This window comes from Corythoichthys intestinalis, chromosome 4 (genome assembly GCF_030265065.1).
Source record: "Corythoichthys intestinalis isolate RoL2023-P3 chromosome 4, ASM3026506v1, whole genome shotgun sequence".
Lineage (NCBI taxonomy): Eukaryota > Metazoa > Chordata > Actinopteri > Syngnathiformes > Syngnathidae > Corythoichthys > Corythoichthys intestinalis.
In genome coordinates this window covers 19,216,333-19,241,040 of record NC_080398.1, presented here as the reverse complement: position 1 = coordinate 19,241,040, position 24,708 = coordinate 19,216,333, and the positions used below count along the sequence as shown (strand labels likewise).

General features: G+C 40.0%; 1 protein-coding gene across 1 annotated transcript; it reads right to left on the bottom strand.

The window, feature by feature from the left end:
- Positions 1-39: 39 nt before the first annotated feature.
- fam189b (family with sequence similarity 189 member B) lies at positions 40-22,886 on the bottom strand. The gene is made up of 14 exons (XM_057834616.1): positions 21,674-22,886; positions 16,251-16,307; positions 15,120-15,227; positions 14,886-15,002; positions 14,699-14,806; positions 9,680-9,840; positions 9,437-9,536; positions 9,082-9,154; positions 7,223-7,523; positions 5,237-5,544; positions 4,209-4,250; positions 3,875-4,047; positions 3,414-3,560; positions 40-1,488 (listed from the first exon to the last, which is right to left on the bottom strand). Exons 1-14 carry the CDS (start codon positions 21,905-21,907, stop codon positions 1,243-1,245), a joined length of 2,175 nt encoding a protein of 724 aa, XP_057690599.1. The 5' UTR covers positions 21,908-22,886; the 3' UTR covers positions 40-1,242.
- Between the last annotated feature and the right edge of the window lie 1,822 nt (positions 22,887-24,708).

The following is a 24,708-nucleotide window of genomic DNA, read 5'->3' as shown; positions in this document are numbered from 1 at the left end:
TGTCTTTGGGGGAAAAAAAGTACAAATACCAAATACATTCATAAAGGAACTATAAGTCTTCAGTTTGTGTTGTTTTTAAATAGTTTAACTTTTTAGTTGTATTTTTTCCCAACTGATTGCCAAGTCATATGTTTCAATACAGAATTCTGCCCCATGCAGTTCATAAAGCGGACTCAATATACAGCTGTCATATTTACATACAATTTATTCAGGTTTTAAGGCTGTATCCTGCAAAGCCTGCCATACAGATAAACGTTTCTTCAAATAAATAATGCAAGACATAATGCAATAATAATGCAAGACGGGAGGAGGTAGAAACACGTCTCAGTGGAGAGTGCAAGTAGTATGTGTGTGTATATGTACATCTCAGGATCCATTGGTATGTTTTACAAGTAAAATCAGCCCGGTACCTTTAGTGTGAGCCCTGTACTGTAGTGTTCTTACAAATTTGTACATTTATTGCAAGAGACATTTCATCAGAGCAATGAACACATTATCTAACAGGATCCGACTGCTAAAGCCACAATCAGATATGCTTTGTCCACAAGGACATATTGCACACCAATGTGCTGCATATGCATATTTTGTTTGCGACACTTTTTTTAAAAACACATATCATTTAACACTTCCTCTAAGTTGTGTGTGTACACAGGGAGGGGGCAAACCGTGCAAAGAAAGACATGTCCGATGTTTTTGGGGGTCAAAAAACATGCACACTAAACCATGTATCCAAGGTGGCCAGCCAAAGAGAATACAAGACGTGCATTATTATTATTTATGTGGGCAAATGTGTCAGTGGCAAGAGGTGTGAAGGATCGCGAAAAGAAGAAAAATGGGAATGTTTGCTTATTTTATATTACACAAGGCTAAATATGCATGGTCGGTCTCTTTTCATTTTCTTTTTTTTTTTTTACAAGGAAGACAAAACCCAAGTTATTTTTTTCATCATCATCCAACCTGCCAACCCAAAATATTAAACAACATTGTACCAAAGGGCATTTAACATATAGCAGTCCATTATGTTGAACGCCTGAAGGCCTATTAGTCTTCCAGGATCTTTCCACTGCGAAGGCAGCAGTTGAATGGAAAGAGGGTTTCTGCTAGCACTGTTTAGGCCGCATCTTGTCTGGTATTCAGAATGTTGTACAGCACCCACTGAAGAAGGCCATAAGACTTTGGAGTAGATGGGTCTTCAGATGTGTTATATTCAATACATGATCATCATCTTTAAATTCCTTCTCTTCACAGGGCAGACTCTGAGTAAAGTGCTCCTGACGAACCACGCTGCAGATGAGGAGACACTAACCGGCGTGCAGATACAGAGGACGAAGAGTTTAAATCCCCACAGCTACGTAGGTGGATGCCTTCTGGGGCGCGGCCGCTGTGGCTGCGGTTGTGTCGGCTGTCGCTGTGGGAGTGATGGTGGGTGCGCTGGTGGGAGTGGTGGTTGGGTTGTCCTCGACTGGTGCTCCAAGGGGCTCGCCAAACCTTGACATTGTTTGTTTTATACAGACAGACAACAGAAAACACGTATTATGATTAACAAGAATACAAGCAAATATTTGAGATATGAGTAAATTAAATGATGAGAATTAATTTTACTTAAATGACTTTATAGAAAGCAGACAGATTAGCAAATAGTGACAATTCTTTAAAAAAAAAGTTCCAAGCTGTTATTTGCCCCTCCAAGTTCAAATTGACAAAAACAGAGTGAATTACATGTTGTGTATAAGAAACACAGTAATTTCCTTCATAAAGTAGATTAAAGCTTAAATAAAACAGGAAATACCATACAAGGGCTAACAAATAGTTTTTGGGTTTATTACTAGTAATGATTAATACACGTAGCCCATTGTTTTATCATAGACTTCATATTATATTGACGGGGCACGGGGCGTTGACACTACGCCACGCCTTCTGGTAGGGGGAATGCCCACACTTAGCATCAAGAGGAGTTATTCTTAAACACGCACGCCACGATCCAACGCCAGATTTAGGTTGAAAAAGTACGAAAGCTGTACCGCATACAAACAGGAAGGATTGTCTCAGGAGTGATTTGTTCAAGGGTTCAAGGTAATTATTATAGTTTTCGTGCCGTGCATGCATTTTGAAACATGCAAACAAAATTCAATGGGAGAAATTAGCCGCTACACCATTGGCGTCCTTCTTTCCAATATTTACGTAAAATACATTTTACGTTAATATCTATGAGGAATTCAGTGATTTAGGCTTTTATTCACAAGAATTTTCATCGTAAAAAGCTCTTTGTTGTGATAAGGCAGCGCCACATTCGCTAAAAGACTAGGTTCATATTGGACATATTTACGTAAAATAAATGCTAACTGCCCGTTTTTTTTTTGTTGCTTTTAACGAAGAATCGAGACTGTTTTACAGTCATATCTATAAAAAATTCTGGGATTCAAGCATTTATTCACAAGAATTTTCAACGTTAAAAGCTCTTTGTCTGCCACTCGCAAGGCCGGCCCAGCCTATACGCAAACTATGCAGCTGCTTAGGGCCCCTTACCACTAAGAGCCCCCAATCTGGCAACCTCATTTTATACGTTGTTAATAGAGCATCGTGAATAATGTGTCGCGCATTGCCGTTTATCGGTGCAAACATCCATTTTCTTTTCATTACAATCTGGCAACCTGGGGAGTGACGTTGAACCTGCTTTGCAATGATTGGTGCTCAAACTTGCTTGGAAAATAGATGCACGAATATGTCGAAGAGAATTTATCCTTCTGGGGCAGAGAAACGAAAAATCTGATTAATATACAAAATATGGACGTATGGGTTGGATTGCATGTATGGGTTTCACAGTACACTGTGACGAAAAATATGGGCTCCTTGGTATTATTTTGCTTAGGGCCCCCAAATGGCCTGGGCCGGCCCTGGCCACTCGGTCAGCTTTGACGGAGATAGGCCCCCTATGAATCGGCCCCACGCCCTGTCGAAATATTATGAAGTCTGGTTGTATCTCAAAAAGTGTTCTATTCACATTGTATAATTTAATTCAGCCCTGACCTATTTTAATAGATCAACAAAATAAACCGGATCTGGAAAAGGCTTCTTGTCAAACATAGTTATCCACAATGAAATGTGCAATAACTACAACTCAAAACATTCAAATTGAATTCACCATGAAGGTGCATTAGGGTACATTGAACACTCAATAGTTGCAAGTGAATCCACATAAAAATAGTATGCCTCACCAAATGATTAAAACTAAAATTTAATGACTACTAGTATATTCTGTATTTTCATGTCTTTCCAAAGGATTTAGTGAGGTGTTGGGCCTTAACTATAAAGTGCAAGCACCGATGGTATTTTTTATATACGAAAAGTATCTATTACATAAATAGTCTATATTTAAGTGAGTAATGCTATAAGCTGTAACTGGGTAGACATACTTGTTCCAACGACAGATGGTTGGTGACGGTGCCCTCAGCTCCTGCCCTCCTTTTCGGTACCTGCCCTGCGCTCCCAGCATGCTCAGAGGAGGGCGCCAGGTTGCGTTTGGAGCGCTGCAGGAAGCGAGCCACAAGAACTCGAGTCACCTTGGAGGAGACAGGTTACAAGTTCAGTAAGATAATCTAAATGCTTAAACGAGGACGCAACAACTTTTTCATGCAATGGAACCTGCAAACTTGAATGACTCTGCTTTCTGTATGTACTGTAGTCATGTCATAGGCTACATTGATGGCGACAGTCTAACCAGGATACAATTTTCAACTTACATTCGGAACAGTTTACACTAATAGGACTTCAGAAACCTACGAATCTGAGATTGTGTTGAATACAGCAAATACTAGGCTCAGCCATCTGGGTATACTGTAGATATATGTATGTATGAGAGCATTTCTAGACAAACCTTGAGGTCTCCAAGGGAGCGGTGGTATTCTCTGGGTAAACGTAGAGGTGATACCGGAGCTTTGGAGGGAACTTGCACACCTGGGTCTGTGGATTTCATGGTGTCTTTTGTTGGCAAAGCAGTAGCCGGTTGCAAAGATGTACGCGGCAGGAGCAGCGTCTCAGGGGATGGACCTAAGGAGAAAATAAAATATTTCTTTTTTTTTTTTTGTTTGTTTTTTTTTTGGTCAAAACTCCCAAATAATTTTGTTATATTATTATATACCTGTACATTACAGTACATTATGTCATTAAAAAGGCATCATGATTTATCATTAGAGTTCAGCAAATATTACCTATATCTGGAGAAGCTTTGCTGCAACCAAATCTCAAGTCAACTGATGAAGAAATGGCAAAAAAGACACATTTTTAAAAACAAATCTGGATTTATATAAAAATATGTTCAAGATATCTTCATCCATCTATTACTGAAATTCCTTTCCTTCATAGTTAAGGTCACTGGAGCTTAACCCTGGATACATGTACAGTTTTGTATACCCTAGACCAGTGGTTTTTAACCTGAGGTCGATCGAACCCCAGGGGTTCGGTGAGTAAGTCTAAGGGGTTCGGTGAAAGTAAAGAAACGCAGAGCCCTATTTTTGTACGCTGATTAAATCTAGGCAAAGTGGCTTTTTAGACCAGGTTTTGGACCGGTTTGCTTCCAATTTACAGTTTTAATCAATTTCTTTTAACTGTTAGTCCTCAATCTGATGGGAGGAGAAACTGGTTTGCTCAGTGGAAGGTTGGCTCGCACTTGGTATGAGGGAATAAATATACAAACAGACCAATGGGTAGCGTGGTCTCAAATTTTGACCTGGTTATAAAACATGCTGTCGAAATTATAAACATTTTGGATGGGAATCAGCTAAATTATTAGCATTCTAGCTTAGATATATCGGTTTTGAATATGAAAAAAATGCTATATTATCCACTTAAGAAGAGTTCTGTGAATCCAGAGGTGAAACTTGAGGGGTTCGGTACCTTTAGCAAGGTTAAGAACCACTGTTCTAGACAGGTCGCTAGCCAATTGCAAGGCACATATCGACAAACAATTATTCATACTTGCCATTAGGAGTGTACCGCTCCTTGCAATTACAGTAGGAAATGTGTATGTGTTAAATCCCTAAAGTGTGGGAGTTGAAACACTAACTTAAATTGCCAAATATGGTTCTTAAGAGCTGCATTTGAAAAAGAAACAGTAGGCAGAGTAACAAGCACTACTACTACTACGACTATTACTAGTGTCAAGGTTGCTTAGACTTAGCATTAGCTCATGATGGCGATTAAAATGTTAAGTATCTTAGAAGCACCATGTCTTAATTACCTAAACCTGAAGAGGAGTTGAGCACCGGTTCACTACGTGACCTCGTAATGCGTAGCAGGCCTTCATTGTCATTTCTATTCCGTGCTGCCCGTCGTCGCAGGTACAGCGGCTGGCGCTGTAAAGGAGGTCCAACACTATTCTCGGTGAGAGGAGGACAGGCGTCTTGAGCAGCTGCCTGACGCAAAGGAGTAGAGGGACGAACTAGGATGTCTGGCACAGAGGTTTTCTGTTGCGAGGCGGACCCAGCTACGGCCTCCAACTGGGAACAGCTTCTAGCTAGTGTGGCCTGGCGCCGCAATAGTGGAGACCTGGTGGGTCAAATAATAGCAAATGACTCAGCAAAGAACACTAGTGTTGTAACTTACAAGACCCGTTTTAAGACAACATTATGAAGGTCTTGGTATTGGAGTCTCTATTCCAAAAAGTCTTGGTCTCGTATTGGTCGCAGTGAGTTCTGGTCTTGGGCAAGTCGGTCACAGATAGTGTGGTCTTGAATACAACGCTAAATGACATTGTAGAATGTAAATGATGTAATGATGTTGTTAGGCCAACGATACACTTATACATTCCTCCACAAATGACTATGAATACACCTTTGTATATTGATTAACATAAATAAATGAATGTTACTGTGCGCCATTCCTTTTAATAAGAATACATTTCATTTAATTACAATTAAATTGATATACTGTGGTACCTCTACATACAAAATTCATTCATTCCAGGACCTTGTTTGTAAGTTGAAATGGTCGTATGTCGAGCAGGATTTCGCCATAAAAATACATTATAATTCCATTAATTCATTCTACAGCCTAAAAACCTACACTAAATCCTTAATAAATACAGCTGGTACTATTGCAAATAGCATTTACACAGAGCAAAGCATAAAAATTATGAATAAAAATCAGAGTAATAATATAATAATAGTAATAATAATACCTGTAATAATGTAACGAATCAGGTTCTAATGTGGTGGATGTGTTTTGCGTGGTGTACCTGAACGAAAGTGAGGGAGGACTTTTTACTTTCACTTTGTTCAGCTCCGGCGGAGAGTAGGCATGTTGTGCTGCGCAAGTTCTGAATCTAAAGGAAATTATTAAAAACCTGACAAAGCTGGCGATGTTACCACAATATTAATTGTCACCTTAACTTATAAGGATTGGCGAACGGAGGTCATCGGAGGACAGTCGAGATCGTAGACCTTCTACAGCCGAGCAAGTTCAGACGTGCACACCACGCTCATATTTTTCTATCATTTCCATCTTCATTTCAATGGTAAGCGTCATCTTTTTCCTTTTTTCACCACCGGCACTAACATTCTTGAAACCCACGTTGATTTCTCTCACAAGTCTTGAAATTGCGGTGCTGTCATAAATCGTCGTATTTCGATCATGTCACCGGATATAGAAACAAATGGCGAGTCAAATTTTATGTCGGATGTCGAAAAGATCGTGTGTTGAAGCGATCGTATGTCGAGGTACCACTGTACATTTTTAAAATTTGGGTTACATTTTCACTCAGTTATTAATTTGAAATTAATGTTTCTAAATAGCAATTTAAATGTTTTGTCCCAAAAAACATTTTTGGATGTGCATCATTTTAAAGAGTATTTGCTTGCCAAATTTGCCTTTATTTAAAACACTAGGGTTAAGTTTTTCCTTTTGGTAAATAAATGTATTTCATTGAATTAAAAAAAAAAAATGTGTTATTGGTTTTATATAAATAAATACAACTATTTTGATTTACATTATTTAAAAATACAATTTTTGATTAATGAATTTCTTTTGAAAAGTCAAATTTCAAAATAATAGTATTTAATTTGTCTGTCATGAATGAAATATATTTTTTTGTATCCATTGTAATAAAGTAAAAAATGATATACTGTGCGTTCAAGATATGAATGTAACCTTGCATGTCAAATGCATGGTTCTTGTTTTGGGAGGATATCCCATTAGATCTTGCTGGTGTAAATGACCATCCACCCACCTGTATATGGTGGTTGCAGTGCTGGGTGAAGAGCAAGAGTTGGACCGCTCTCCTCTGAGGAAACGTCTGGCCCTTGGTCCTCCAGCCAGAGGACTCTCCGGTGTTTGCGACCGAGGACCACGGAGGCTTATGCGCTCCGTTCCTCCATCTGGACCTTCGCTCACCTCGCTGACCGCCCTGCTGGTCCTGCCGCCTTGGTTCCTCAGCGCTACCTCCAGCAGACAGGAGTCCTCGGACGGAGACGAATCATCTGGAATGTCTACTATTTCTGACATGAGCAGAGATCCGCTGTCCATTGAGACTAAATATAAGGAGAAAGGATGAATTATATGTAAAAGACAACAACTATCTTTAAGTTTCACTCAATTTTAAAATGACGTTTGCTCCCTCTGCATAGAAATCTAATGGCAGGAAAATTGCTTTCATTGTTTTGCATCGCTATTTCATTTTAAACTGCTGGGAAACATAAATGCTCAAGACTTTTACACCACTAAGGTGTAGCAGTAAGAGAACTGGATCAATAGCCTTGTAAGAGTGATGGTTATAGCAGCAGAGATACTTATTTAGCTGCCAACATTAATGTTTCAGCTTTGTTTTCAAACACCAGAGTGTTACGAGAATATCACACAGCAATCGTCTAGTTATTTTATCACTTGTGATGAAAATCAACAATCAATATAATGATTTCTTGGTATTTTCTGAATGTTATGAACTCTATGTGGATGTAACTCAATACCCTTGAAAATACATCATGCTGACTTCTTTAGACATAGACTACTGTAGTTGAGATTGATATACTAATATGTCTGATACAGTGAAGCAACATTCAGTTGACCAACTTTCAAAAATCAGTAAATTCTAGGGGTGTAACGGTACACAAAAATCTCAGTACGTTCCTCGGTTTTGAGGTCATGGTTCGGTTCATTTTCAGTACAGTAAGAAAACAAAATGCAAAATATAAATGTGCTAGTTGTTTATTACACACCTTTGTGCTTTCAACAATAAGAACATTAGCCTATACAAAGCTAGAATTTTGCTCAAAAAGTAGCGGGTATTTAAAGATAATCCACCAACAATTTGCCTTTCAGATGTAGTACTAGTGATGTAGTATTCATTTATATTGTATATTTTACAGTATGTTGTATAACTTTAGTTCCTATGTGAATATTAGTTCCTACTTGTTTTGTTGTGGTAAGAGGGTTTTGTATTGAACACGGGGCCGTGTTGGTTATTATAGCAGAGAAGACAGCAGTAAATCATCAAAGACAAGTCAACTGTGCCCGATCTACCACTCAAGAGATCTGATGGACTAAAAAAGTGGGTTACGATTGCATATTAGTTTGAAAATCGACCGGATCCACCGTATTTTTACACGAGTGACTTCCGGTCTGCCCGATCCTAGCTACCTGTAGTAGTATTGACGCAGGAGGGTCGCGTCTCACGTCAAATAATAAACTCTGCCGTTCTTTTCGTGTGCGTCGTGTTAAGCCGCTTCTGGGATGCGTCTAACACGCGACCGCACTGCGACTGGTGTGCATTGGCTGATTTGACTTTAACGCCCGCGTTTCATTGCGTTCTCGTGGCGGCCACGTTGTCGCGCCGTTGACGTTTCTGGGTTATACTGTCCTACTGTGTTGGTCCTCATTATAGTAGAGAAGACGGAGTAAATATAATCTACACAAAGAAACTGTAACCCGATCGACTCACAGCCTAGAAAAGTAAGGTTTATGTCAGAAACTTGTTCGGTACGCCTCCGTTCCGAACCGAGCACCACCTACCGAAACAGTTGAATACAAATACATGTACCGTTACACCCTTAGTAAATTCTAATTTATATCACGTCATAAATCATCACTCACCTTCTCCACTGAATGCTGTAGAGGTTGCACGCTCGCCAGACAGCTCAGCACCGTGTTGGTCAAACATAGTTGCCTAAACAGACCCAAAAGGATCCAAAATGTCACCAGAAGTAGCGCCATAGTGACGCATATAACTACAATGGAGCCCTGCTTATTCGCAGTTTGGCATCAGCATATCCATCTTTTTGGACAATTTTTTTCAGGTACGGTATGCGTCTTATTATTCTGCAAAAAAGGTTTCTTTAATGTGGCATGTAAAAGTCAGTAAGACTTGGTCCCTATTACCTAAACAAATCCTAGGGTCTACTGTCAACACAAGAATGTATGACTTCATATATACGAAAAAAATGCTCACTTGACTGGCAGCTCTTTGCCCCATCACTGCTTCATATGGAGGAGGACAGTCAGTCGGGTAGAGCGGAATAGGGCTCTCCATGGAGCCATTGTAGGTGATACTGCACATAAAAAATAATCAATTATGACTTCCACAGTATTTAGTATTTCTTATACTACCTACTGCATGTATCCTCGAAAGCCAGAACATTAAGGATATCTGTACAAACTAATGATTTGTCTGTGTTCATATTGCCATTATTACCTTTGAGCGTCTGTTTCTGAGCTGCAGGTGTATTCGGGAGGATAGTAAGGAGGCGGCGGAATAGGCGGAACAAACTCATCGAAGTCCATGATGTTGGTAAGGAAAGCATCCTGAGGAGTGGTGCATTCCGGATTGACGGATCGAGAACGATGGGGCGCCAGCTAGGAGGGGTGATGCAAGTAAGCTTGTTCAAAATATACAGGTATACAGTACAACATAGAAATCATAATTTGGCCAAAATTGCAAGGGAAATTTGTTAGAACTATTGTGCATGCAGTTAACATTTATGCTTTCCTTATTATAGTTAGTCACAAGATAGGATAACTTCTGTGTTGTCAGCCTTTCCATTGTTCTGGGCCATGTGGCTTCTATGTAGTCTATGTATTCTATTCTGTGTTCTATGTTGCTTTCCTATGCTTTCCTGCCCCCCCATCCTATTGTTTACCCCTGAATAAAGAGGGTTCCCATTACAGCAACTGTAGTATATAAACCTAGCTTCAAATTTAACAAAATTTCATTTTATGTTTTTAAAATTTTGGTGAAAAAGTAGATATTGGGCACATGTAGACAACCGTTCACCATGGACTTCACCATCAGTTGACTACACAGCTCCTACAGACATTGTGCCACGCCTTCCCGTAGAGGACCGGGCCAGGCAGAGCATCGCGCAGCTTTGACTGCTATAAACTCAAACACACGCTGCGTTCAAACACCGGATTTAGGTGGAGAAGGAAAAAGTTTTACTGCATACAAGAAGGCAGGAGTGTCTCAAGAGTGATTTGGTCGATTACTCAAGGTAATTATTATACAAAACAGCACCATGCATGCACTTTGAAATGTTGTGAAAAAAGTGAATGGGAAAAAATTAGTGTCACTTTAGATTGAAATATTTACGTAAAATGAATTATAACTGCCCGTTTTTTTTTTTTTTTTTTGCTTTTAAACAAAAATCTAGACCAGTGGTTCTTAACCTTGCTAAAGGTACCAAACCCCACGAGTTTCAAAGGTGTATTCACCGAACCCTTTGGAATTTCACAATAAAGCCATTTTTTTTTTACGAATTCAAAACTGAGCAAGCTAACATCTAAGTTAATTCCTGTTCAAATTTCTTCCAGATTTCAAATTTATGACAAACAATTTACCCTTTTGCTGTTGATTTTCACATTGTAAGATGAGACTCATTTCATTTCACGCCATTCCTATTTTTGTTTTCATATCTACATTCTGATTTTATTGTCGTGTCCTTGCATCACATACTATTTTCATGGCGTAAAATGAAGCAAATGTTTTTTGTTTTTTTATTTAAATTATCTATGCAGTTCACATTGTCTGTAGGTCTGTTATACTTCCTCATACTAAGTGCTTGTCAACCTTCCACAGAGCAAACCACTTTATCCTCCAATTAGATACAGGGCTAGCAGTTGAAAGAAATGGAACAAAAGCCTATAAATTGATGGCAAACCAGTCCAAAACCTGGACTAAAATGCCAATTGGCCTAGATTTAGGCAGCGTACAAAATAGGGCTCTGCGTTTCTTATCCGTCACCGAACCCCTGAGGTTCGATCGTACCCCAGTTAAGAACCACTGATCTAGACTGTTTTATGTTCATATCTATGGAAATTCTGGGATTTACGCATTTATTTACAAGAATTTTCAACCTAAAAATCTCTTTGTTTTGTAATGGCTGCCATGTTGTATCCATACACAATAGCGTATCTTTAAATTCAAATAACCAGGTAATTTTCGGCCAACTGCCCGTTTTTTGGCAAAAAATTAGTAAGTTAGACATTTCTGCACCCATACAAAAAAAATGCATTTTACGTGTTTTATTATATGTAACATTTCAATCTTAAAAGGACGAGGACCAGATAGCCTGCAAAACGTGCTGAGGCAATAGTAACATTGGAATTAAACCTAAATAAATTGCAAATTTTGCTTTTGTTGAGTAAATTTAGGATGATTCTGCATGCTTTCCTCAAGTATTAAGTTTCTGATGTGAAAATTGAGTGATTTATTAGCAATTGAAAACCAGCACTAAATAAAAAAAACAAAACACCTAAGTTGCCATTTCGGGCAAAAACTGAAATAATATGTTAAATATTGCTATTGGTTCTGACAATGTAGGTGATCATCTCTGCATTTGTTGATTTTTTTTTTTGCATCTGGCGTAAAATTTCAGAATTTTATTCCATTCCATTTTGAGTTTGGTTATACAGTACCTTTATAAAAAAAAATATTAACGGAATTTTATGAAGGAACAACTTTTTTTATGTCGCTGCTCATGGAGACTCATATATGCCTCAGAAAGGTGCGTTTTTTGGTTTTAGGTCGCTAGCAGCTTTGGTTAGGCCCCCTACGGATCGGCCTTGAGCCCCATGTCCTGTCAACTGATAGTGAAGTCTATGCATTCACATTTAAATGGACAATTTAGAGTCTTCTATTTCTCCTTTCAGCCTAAGTGTGTGGCTAACGTTATTAGCACGGTGCACCCAAAGATGAAAAAAACCTTTTGTCTGTTTGTTGTGCATGTTTTTGTAATATAGGGCCAAGTGGTGAAAAAGAAAGATACAGTGGGGCAAATAAGTGTTTAGTCAGCCACGAATTGTGCAAGTTCTCCCACTTGAAAATATTAAGAGTGGCCTGTAATTGTCAACATGGTTAAACCTCAACCATGAGAGACAGAATGTGGGCAAAAAACCTAGAAAATCACATTGTTTGATTTTTAAAGAATTTATTTGCAAATCATGGTGGAAAATAAGTATTTGGTCAATACCAAAAGTTCATCTCAATACTTTGTTATGTACCCTTTGCTGGCAATAACGGAGGCCAAACATTTTCTGTAACTCTTCACAAGCTTTTCACACACTGTTGCTGGTATTTTGGCCCATTCCTCCATGCAGATCTCCTCTAGAGCAGTGATGTTTTGGGGCTGTCATTGGACAACACGGACTTTCAACTTTCTCCGCAGATTTTCTATGGGGTTGAGACTTAGAGACTGGCTTGGCCACTCCAGGACCTTGAAATGCTTCTTACGAAGCCACTCCTTTGTTGCCCTGGCTGTGTGTTTGGGATCATTGTCATGCTGAAAGACCCAGCCACGTCTCATCTTCAATGCCCTTGCTGATGGAAGGAGATTTTTACTCAAATTCTCTCGATACATGGCCCCATTCATTCTTTCCTTTACACAGATCAGTCTTCCTGGTCCCTTTGCAGAAAAACAGCCACAAAGCATGATGTTTCCACTCCCATGCTTCACAGTGGGTATGGTGCAATTCAGAATTCTTTTTCCTCCAAACAAAAGAACCTGTGTTTCTAACAAAAAGTTCTATTTTGGTTTCATCTGACCATAACACATTCTCCCAGTCCTCTTCTGGATCATCCAAATGCTCTCTAGCGAACCGCAGACGGGCCTGGATGTGTACTTTCTTCAGCAGGGGGACACATCTGGCAGTGCAGGATTTGAGCCCCTGGTGGCGCATTGTGTTACTGATAGTAGCCTTTGTTGCTGTGGTCCCAGCTCTCAATAGACCCTACTCACCTACGTCACAAAATGATGTGTCGCTGTATCCGGCCGCCATATTGTCCGTATTTTTTAGACCTATTCTCATTGTTTTCAATTAGTCGTGCAAGTTATAGAGCAATTCATGGAAGCCTCGGTGTTATCTGACGCTGTAAACTCATTGGATGCGTTGCATAAAAGGCGTTATGCGGAAAAGCTTCCGTTTATCCATTCGCCAGATCCATATTTGATGCCTAAATCGATGTTTTTCGAACCGCTGTCTTCGCCGTCTTTGCCTGACATCTGCTACCCTGATATTTACAACTATCTTGTCCACACAAAATCAGCCTATTCTCACGAAAGTTTGAAAAACTTTAAGAGCTTGGAGGCTTATAAATACTTCGTTGCTGGTTGAGTGAAACAGGTCCTCGTCCACGAAAATTCGGCAGGAATCTATCTTGTGCTCGGGAAGGTGAGTTACGAAATTTTCAATTCAAAATCTTTTGTTCTTGCTAACATCCACTATCAAGTCTCATGTATTTCATGTCATTTGTCAATGGAGCTAGGGCTTTTAATGTTTATATGGTTTAGCGATAGCACTCTCACTACATACATATATAATATGTAATAAATATGAAGTGCGATAGCACTACTCCAGATTGTCCCTAGTTGAATTTATTTTTTGGCTTTTGACCTCAATAGTGAAATTGTAAATGAATTGTATGACAACTGTCTTATTATCCCCTTATAATTATATATTTTCAGGTAGTTCATTCACAACGTCTGAGTGTATGTTGTCGGCGATTAGCCTAGCAATGATCTTAATTGTGGTTGTCAGCCCAAAACCCTCTAAATATATATTAAATGCATCTTATCAGATATAAAATGACTACTACATAATCTGTGGTAGTCGTTTGGAGCCCAGTTTTCTCGTCGAATTGCAGCAATCCATCTCGCTCTCCTTTTCGGGTCTCTCGGAATACGGTAAAACTTCAAGTCTCTCCGTCTATCTTCTCTGTTTTTGCAACCGACCGCCACACACGAGTTCACCATTTTGATTATTAATGTTAACGAGCAGAAAAACACGCCATAATAGGAGGAATTTACGAAGCGCTAATGCATTAACATGACGAGTAGACGGACAACATGGCGCGGGGGCGTGGCTGTGACGTCACGTGAGTAAGGTCTATAGGTCATTCACTAGGTCCCCCTGTGTGGTTCTGGGATTTTTGCTCCCCGTTCTTGTTATCATTTTGATGCCACGGGGTGAGGAGGGAGTTGAAAGTCCGTGTTGCCCAACGACAGCCCCAAAACATCACTGCTCTAGAGGAGATCTGCAATCAAACAATGTGATTTTCTGTTTTGTTTTTTTGTTTTTTCCACATTCTGTCTCTCATGGTTGAGATTTACCCATGTTGACAATTACAGGCCTTTCTAATATTTTCAAGTGGGAGAACTTGCACAATTAGTGGTTGACTAAATACATATTTGCCCCACTGTATGTTTGGGTGTATACTAACCAGGTGCACAAGGTCTAGGGAAAAAATGTGGATGCTGCACGTGACTGTGGACAGTGTACAGATGATGGTGGAAAGAATGCTCAGACCACAAGCGCTAAACAACAAGTCCTGCAAAACAATATAGAACATTTTAAGCTATTTGAATGGAGTGTTTAAAGCACTTATAAGATCTCTATTCTTTCCTTACTTTCAGTTGATGTCTTATGGAGTGGCAGTCCGAATTAAGATTGAGGACGAGAGTTCCATCCTCTTTGCTGGAGCAGGATTCAGGGGGTACACAACATATGCAACGGCCATTCTCCACCTACACACAGAAAATGAGTATGAAATCAAGCACTGCAGAACTAGTTTGCGGCACTCAAATCTATTCCCGGAATTGCACATATGTTTTGAAGGGCAAAATCTTGAGCTGTATTTGTACCTGACAAGTGAGCATGGACTTGACCATCTGTGCGTTCTGACAGGAGAGCATAGAGCCAGCAAGACTAAGGATCACACACACTGCAGACAGCAGCATGAACAGAGACACCTGTGGAGGGATACACGGCCAAGCTTTTATTCTTCAAAATGTTACACCGTAAACTCTTACACATAAATTGTATCCAGTTACTTTGCTGAGCCTGCAACACTGCATTCCAAGAGCAGTGGAGGTATGTCAAATTTGCTGCAGAAATGTTGGCATTTCATTATTTATACACTGCTCCAAAACTGATTAATGATACTGAAATTTAATGCTATTTTTTTCCTGAGCAAAAAATACGCAATGTGAATCTGTCAGTGAAAAATGGAACAGCTTGAAGACAGGGTCGAATATTTTTGTATGCATTGTGAATCGAGGGTTTCTTTCCAATTTATATATACTGTACAGTACCAGGCTGGTAGCAGCTGATGCAGCAAAAAAAAATCTTTTGTCCTGTTATGTATGCTGTTCTTTATAGGACAATTCAGAACCGTATTATTAAGTTGGACCAAACTGAAGGTATCGTTAACACAGCAACAAAAGCACATATATTCCTCCAGAGCTCAACGCCTTTTGAGCTTGGTGTAACTTTGCAAATATGTAAGCCATATTTTAAAGGAATCTATCAATAATTCACAACTACAAGAAGATCCATCTGCAAGGGGTTGCCAGATTGATTAATAATAAAAGACCACTCGTGTGGACTGTCACGTTTAATTGCTGTTTACGGCGTCTATTTAAAAAAAGTGCATTTGCATGACATATTTTAGAAGGACTAAGTGCCCTGTTGGTTATTTTACTGTCACGTCAAACCACTTCCCCTCTGTCTCTAGTATCTATATTTGCTAATGTAATAAAACACTCATCCATTTTCTGTACCAGTTACTCGTTAGGATCCATCCCTATCCCAGCTCATTTCGGGCGGGAGGCGCATTTCACATTCACGTCTATTGGCAATTCTGAGTCTTAAATAAGCACATTATTGTTTTTGAAATTCGGGAGGAAAGCATGACAATCATACAAAGCCAAGAATTGAACTATGAATCAGAGTTCAACTCACAACTGCAGGTCATAGAAAGAAAATGGGCATACCACCAGTGTTAAAGGTCTCCTCCATGAGATAATGCCAACAATCCCCGACGCCACCACCTGCAAACAAAAAATACACACTACGTACATGCTCTTATGACTGCACTTGGTGCATATAAGAATTCTACTTCTGCCCTCAAACTGGAATGTGGCTATGAGAAAATGTCAGAATGAGCAAATCACATTCAAACAATGTTAAATGGGATTATTTATACTTAAAACAGCACATAACTTGCCACAGGCAGACTAACAATGCCATAGGTAGACTAACAAAAAAATAAAAAATTGGGGTCACTAAAAAAGGAAACATGAGGTCAAAAGTGTGCATTGGCTATAGTTTTTTAGATAGAGTATCTGGCCGAAATGTTGAAATCCAAGCAATTTAAGCAACAATGGGTATTAATTGAAATTAGGGCTGAAGCTATCGATTATTTTAGTAGTCGATTAACCTATCAAATATTTTGAATAATTGAGTAATTGGATTGGGAACATCAATGCGTTGCAGAATCAGTTTTAGGAGATGTAAAACAAAGGGTTGCTGAGATTGCACTTTCAAAAGAGCATTGAATGTGAATGCAAAATAAAATTCTCGAGTGTTTCTTCAAACTATGTAGAATGCACTTTCATTTAAAAATAAATTTAAATACCTGAGCTTAGCCTAACTTGCATATCAAAAGTCAGCTAGCTTAAATGCTATAAAATGTTAACTTTTTTTTTTTTTTTTTTTTTTTTACAATACAATGCTTTTGACAAATCACTAAATATACCTATAAATCAAATTAGGAAGGCATAAAAACATATTAGCTCAAACAAAAACTTACCTTATGTAGGTTTTAACAGGGAGCAGCTGGATTTGGCCATGTTCAATGAGTTATATCACAATCACTGTTGCCACTGGAGGGCAGTGTATCCACCCAAAGCAACAAAACTAAATGCAAACACTTTCAAAACAAACCATTACAACGCCACTCCGATTAAACGAATACTCAAAGCAGCAAAATGTGAGTGAAGCTCTTTTCTAATCGAATTAATCGATTAATCGTTGCAGTACTAACTGAAATGGAAATGTTTAATTCTGGGTAAACATCCACCTGAAAACATGTCTACCATTTCAGGATATAATCATGTAGACAAAAGCTCTGACATAATATAATGTTTTCAATGTATTGAATAAATCCTGTTGTTTTGAAAGTGGACAAAATGCATTAATGTAGACACATTTCATAAGCGGTTGAACACACTGATATATCCATCTCATGTCAAATGTAGCCACTTGTAAAACTGATATAATTACACTCGACATTTCCCGATTACCGGTTCCAAGGTAGCCTATACTGTGGTTTGAAAACGTCATGGTTGCAATACCGCAAAAATTTTCTGTCATACTGTCTCTAAGGTATTAGCTATTTTTTATGTCCCAAAATTGCAGGGAGAAATTCCTCGCTTGCAGCTGCAAGGCTCAGCCCTCCGCCACTGGTTGTCTCTCAGTGTCAGTGAGTCAGTCTTGTGCTACACGATGGCTGGACTCGGAGGAGGTGAAGCTCCTGACCTTTTTCCCCCATCGAAGAAAACGAAATCCCTGGTATGGGAATACTTTGGCTACAGAGAAGTTACAGACGGCCGCGGCTTAGAGGAGGAGGGCCAACTGACATGTAATACATGGTGGCTGCCAAGGAGGCAATACCGCCATATGATTTCGCATATAAACAAAATGAAAGGTTAGTAAACACTGTCATGAACGTTTCCCACCAGCTAGGAGAGTAAACACCAGCGTGTTTAGTGTTTCTAGCGGTGGTAAAACGTGTTTTTTTCTCTCTGGCAACTGTCAGTGTTGAGAAAGGGAGTTTGTCTATAATGTAAACATGAAACGAGTCATACACACATGCTTTTTATAGAAAATAATTCAATTATTTTTGTTCTGATGGTAATAATGTTGAGTTATGGCTGTGGGTTTAGGCTCACCTAAGGGACTGCATTTATTTTCATTTTATTTAGAATATTTCATTTTTGTTATTTTTATAAATTTATTTGAACTTAACATGATACTTATGTTCCAATTTGCTAATATATTTTGAAAAAGAAAAATCCTGTTCAACGGAAATGTTATTTTTTTAAACCAAGAGATCTCGAAGTAACACATTTTCGAGCTGTAATTGCAATACTGTAATACCGTGAAACTGTGATATTTTGGCTTAAGCTTATCATAGAGAATCTCATACCAGTACATGCCTAAATTACACCAACGTATCTTTGTAATCAAACTTTAACATTATTGAATATCTTGAATACTTTAGCCAACCAGAACTAAAATCTTTTATGATCCAATCCATGTCACAACAGTACGTACGATTTAGCCTTTTTTCAGAAGCAGATACAGTGTATCACAAAAGTGAGTACACCCCTCGCATTTCTGCAGATATTCAACTATATCTTTTCATGGGACAACACTGACAAAATGACACTTTGACACAATGAAAAGTAGTCTGTGTGCAGCTTATATAATAGAGTTCATTTATTTTCCCCTCAAAATAACTCAAAATATAGCCATTAATATCTAAACCCCTGGCAACAAAAATGAGTACACCGTTAGTAAAGACGTACATCCCTAAATGTCCAAATTGAGTGCTGCTTGTCATTTTCCCTCCAAAATGTCACGTGACTCGTTACAGGAGTGCTGTCAGCATTGCTGCAGAGATTGAAGAGGTGGGGGGTCAGCCTGTTAGCGCTCAGACCATACACCGCACTCTACATCAAATTGGTGTGCATGGCTGTCACCCCAGGAGGAAGCCTCTTCTGAAGATGGTACACAAGAAAGCCCGCAAACAGTTTGATGACGACATGTCAACAAAGCACATGGATTACTGGAACCATGTCCTATGGTCTGATGAGATGGGCGGGCTTTCTTGTGTACCGTCTTCAGAAAAGGCTTGCTCCTGGGGTGACAGCCATGCACACCAATTTGATGTAGACTGCGGCATATGGTCTGAGCACTAATAGAATGACCTCCCACCTCTTCAATCTCTGCAGCAATGCTGACAGCACTCCTGTAACGAGTCACTAACGAGTCACATGACATTTTGGGGGGAAAATGACAAGCAGTACTCATTTGGTCATTTAGGGATGTATGTATTTACTAAGGGGTGTACTCACTTTTGTTGCCAGGGCATTAGATACTAACGGCTATATTTTGAGTTATTTTGGGGTGAAAATAAATTAACTCTATTATATAAGCTACACACAGACTACTTTTCATTGTGTCAAAGTGTCATTTTGTCAGTATTGTCCCATGAAAAGATATACTTACAGTGGGGCAAATAAGTATTTAGTCAACCACTAATTGTGCAAGTTCTCCCACTTGAAAATATTAGAGAGGCCTGTAATTGTCAACATGGGTAAACCTCAACCATGAGAGACAGAATGTGGAGAAAAAAAGCAGAAAATCACATTGTTTGATTTTTAAAGAATTTATTTGCAAATCATGGTGGAAAATAAGTATTTGGTCAATACCAAAAGTTCATTTCAATAATTTGTTATGTACCCTTTGTTGGCAATAACAGAGGCCAAACGTTTTCTGTAACTCTTCACAAGCTTTTCACACACTGTTGCTGGTATTTTGGCCCATTCCTCCATGCAGATCTCCTCGAGAGCAGTGATGTTTTGGGGCTGTCGTTGGGAAACACGGACTTTCAACTCCCTCCACAGATTTTCTATGGGGTTGAGATCTGGAGACTGGCTAGGCCACTCCAGGGCCTTGAAATGCTTCTTACGAAGCCGCTCCTTTGTTGCCCTGGCTGTGTGTTTGGGATCATTGTCATGCTGAAAGACCCAGCCACGTCTCATCTTCAATGCCCTTGCTGATGGAAGGAGATTTTCACTCATAACCTCTTGATACATGGCCCCATTCATTCTTTCCTTTACACAGATCAGTCGTCCTGGTCCCTTTGCAGAAAAACAGCCCCGAAGCATGGGGTTTCCACCCCTATGCTTCACAGTGGGTATGGTGTTCTTCAGATGCAATTCAGTATTCTTTCTCCTCCAAACACGAGAACCTGTGTTTCTACCAAAAAGTTCTATTTTGGTTTCATCTGACCATAACACATTCTCCCAGTCATCTTCTGGATCATCCAAATGCTCTCTAGCGAACTGCAGACGGGCCTGGACGTGTACTTTCTTCGGCAGGGGGGCACGTCTGCCAGTGCAGGATTTGAGTCCCTGGCGGCGCATTGTGTTACTGATAGTAGCCTTTGTTACTGTGGTCCCAGCTCTCTGTAGGTCATTCACTAGGTCCCCCCGTGTGGTTCTGGGATTTTTGCTCACCGTTCTTGTTATCATTTTGACGCTACGGGGTGAGATCTTGCATGGAGCCCCAGATCGAGGGAGATTATCAGTGGTCATGTATGTCTTCCATTATGTAATAATTGATAGGCTCCAGCACCTCCGCGACCCTCGTGAGGAATAAACGGCATGGAAAATGAATGAATGAAATGAATGCTCCCACAGTTGATTTCTGTACACCAAGCGTTTTAGCTATTGCAGATTCAGTCTTCCCAGCCTGGTGCAGGTGTAAAATTTTGTCTCTAGTGTCCTTCGACAGCTCTTTGGTCTTGGCCATAGTGGAGTTTGGAGTGTGACTGACTGAGGTTGTGGACAGGTGTCTTTTATACAGATAATGAGTTAAAACAGGTGCCATTAATACAGGTAACGAGTGGAGTCTCGTTAGAGTACGTTAGACCTCTTTGACAGCCAGAAATCTTGCTTTTATGTAGGTGACCAAATACTTATTTTCCACTCTAATTTGGAAATAAATTCTTTAAAAATCAAACAATGTGATTTTCTGTTTTTTTTTTTCAGATTCTGTCTCTCATGGTTGAGGTTTACCCATGTTGAAAATTACAGGCCTCTCTAATCTTTTCAAGTAGGAGAACTTGCACAATTGGTGGTAGACTAAATACTTTTTTGCCCTACTGTAAATATCTGCAGAAATGTAAGGTGTCTACTCACTTTTGGGATACACTGTATTTTCCAAAATTTTGCTGACCAGTGTAATATAAGACCAAATGCATATGTTCTTTATCCTCTGCTCACTGAGTCACTTTTGCGAAAATGTTGTATTGTGTCTACAGGACCTTATTATGCTCATCCTGATGGACAAGTCGCACATATCAGAATGAGCCAGCAATGTGATGCTCGTGCTGATAAATTATTTGCAATTGTTGTTGTAAAATATGAAATTATTGAGTTCTGTGTTTCCCTACAAAAAAACAAGAACAAGAAAATGTTGCTTCTTTGTGAGGCTGGAGCGGATTACTACATGTCAGTGTGTGAGTATTTTGAGTTACAATCGCAGTCATGAATAAACCATTTATCTTGGAACAATTTAACAGTGGAGGGTGCAGTGTAGCGAATGATACAGTTGCTGTACTTACAAAAAATCCAGCCCAGAAGGGACAGGACTGCCTTACGCGAGCAGATGAGGTGAAGGCCATGCTGGTGAAGGAGAAAGCCAGGACCATGGCGCCCAGGCCCAGGTGGCACAGACCTAGGTATAGGAGCAAGCGCGCTCCCCCGGGGCCTCGACCCGAGATGCCCCGACGACTGTCCGACCAACCCCGGGACCCTGAGGCCGATGCCACGCTGCTGGAGTCTGATGGCGAGGGCATTTTGGGGTTGTGATGAAAGTCTTGGACTCAAGGTATGGTTATAAAAGCAACGTTCAAGGGTGGCTGAACATTTTGAGCCTGGTCAGCAGAAAGTTGAAAATGAAGAACTCAAACAGCTCATTTGACTGTTTCAGCCATGACTCGAAAGTCAATACTGTAGGCTACACCTCACAGCATCCTGCAATAAGACTCCTCTGTGCGGCTCATACTGGTTTTGCGTTCTTTTCTATATATATATATATATATTTTGCTTCTTTCTCCTACTTCCACTCTGTCACCATAGGCATTGCGGCAAGCAGCAGCAGCAGCAGGCAGCACGTTGTCAAACATTCCAAAACAAGAAAGATGGAAAGACACACATCCTTTTCAGCTTGTGGGCCGCTCGGCTATATGTATGTGTGCGCGCGCGCGCTGCCCTCCTCCCCAGCGGAGCATCATCCGACCTTCTGTATGGACCGCCGAGCAAAAAAAGAAAAAAGATGAAGATATCTCACCTCATCAACGAGAAAAATCTTCCATCGAATGTGAAAATGCACCAAAGGGAATTCTCATTAGACCACAAGGGGGATAGTCCGCCTGGTGTGCCGCCTCTATTTCTCCCCGCAGTCACGCGGGCATCACATCCACTCGCGTGTTATAAGTGCCCCCGGACGTTTTGCTCTCTGAGTCCTCATTCGCCATCCACGAGCTCCACATTCAACAAAACGCCGCAAATCAAACGACCATCTTAATTCCGGGTATTAAGACGCCTTTGCGTGTTTTCTTGCGTGGATTCGCCTGAGAGATGAAAGGCATCGTGCCATTTGCAAGCCAGAACCTGCCCCAGTGCGTGATGACAAGGCACGTAAAGCGTGCGTGAGATGCGGCAGAGGAGGTGGGTGCTTATGTTTGGGAGGGTGGGAGGAAGTGATGGAGCAAGGAAGAAAGGAAGGAGGAGTCAGGTTTAGGTTGCCAGGTAACAAGCTGCAGCACATGCAAAACAAAGCTAAATAAAATAACTAATTGGCTACCATTGATGTTGTTAGACGTCCAATCCATTTGTACTGGGAGAGAAAAGGTGTTTCAAGCCTTGGTAAATGATGTACAGCACGGGTGTCCAAACTTTTTGGAAAGGGGGCCAGATTTGGTGTGGCAAAATGTGTGGGGGGCCGACCTTGGCTGACGTTCTTTACGTAGAACAATATATTTAAGCAAATTTTAGCAAGCCATTCATTGTGTCAAATTTGCTTTATTTTATTTATTTTTTATTATTAATTTCAACAATCTCGCAACTAGCCTTTGTGGCGTTTTCTTTCGACTCTAAGGCTCTTGTGAAATACGGCTGCTGTGAAATTAAACTAGCTTCAAGTTGCTTCAATTTCCCGCTACATATCTTCCCTGTAATCTTGCCGTACAGGTCAGTGTGTCTTGTTTGGTAATATCGCCTCAAATTGAACTTTTTAAAAACTGACTGTCTCTTTGCAAATGAGGCGGACACAGTTGTTGCGTACGAAATAGTCCAATTTCCACCTATCCTTGAAGCCTCGGCCGTCGCGGTCAACTTTTTTTGTTGTCGCCATTTTAGAAAATCGGGAGTAAAGAGTCACACGGGGTAATGTTGCTTAGAGTGCTGCTGCCTTTTAGTGGGTAAATAAGGAGCAGCATTTAGGGTGTAAGCTACTTCATATGCTGGTAGCAGTACTGCTGACCAATTTATTAAGTCTATGTGCAGGCCAGACGTTATTGATTTTATGACAGAGGCTGGGGGCCGGATGAAATTTGACCAAGGGCAGCATTTGGCCCCCGGGCCGGACTTTGGGCATGTCTGATGTACAGTGAAGAGCAGAAATGTTTGCACCCATAGGCGGAGTTTGACTTTTGGGGCAGGGGGGCACAACATGTTGATGACCCCAAAAAGCAGTGTCAGCAATAAAATTAATTTTCAAGAACATTTATAATAATAAGTTGAAAATTAGCGTTTTTGGTTTCCCATCATTCTTGAGGGCAATTCTAAATCAGGCTGCTTAGGACAGCTATAGTTTTCGCCAAGATCGTCGTCCATTGAATATGGTACGCCCGCTGGTGTCATGCCAATGTAGTTACCCCTGTCAAAAATTGTATCCCATGGGCGGAGCCATATGGAGGTAGATGTGTGTCTTCATTATTCGATACAAAAAGTTGCTTAAATTAAAAAAAAAATTAAAAGTTGCTTCAATCAAAATATATATTTTCAATAAAAAAAAGTCACTTCAATAAAAAAAAAAATGTGAATGGAAAAATAAAGTAACTAAAAAAAATGCATTTGAAAACTTTTTCTTTGATTTTTTTTTTTTATTTGATTGAAGTCAACTTTTTTGGTTGATGCAACTTTTTTGATTGAAGTAATGCTTTGTCTCTGGCCCTCATTTTGGCTAGGAAATTTGTGTCTTTATTATTCAATCAAAAAATAAGTTGCTTCAAACAAAAAATATACACTCACCGGCCACTTTATTAGGTACAGCTGTCCAACTGCTCGTTAACACTTAATTTCTAATCAGCCAATCACATGGCGGCAACTCAGTGCATTTAGGCATGTAGACATGGTTTAAGACAGGGGTGGGCAAACTATTCCACAAAGGGCCGCAGTGGGTGCGGGTTTTTGTTGCAACCCATTAAGAGGACACCTTTTCACCAATCTGCTATTTTACACATGCAATCAGTCGATTGCAGTCAGGTGCTTCTCATTTCTGCTGAAACCTCATTGGTTAAACTATCTGTGCTGGGTCAGTTGGAACAAAGACCAGGACCCACTGCGGCCCTCGAGGACCGGTTTGCCCACCTCT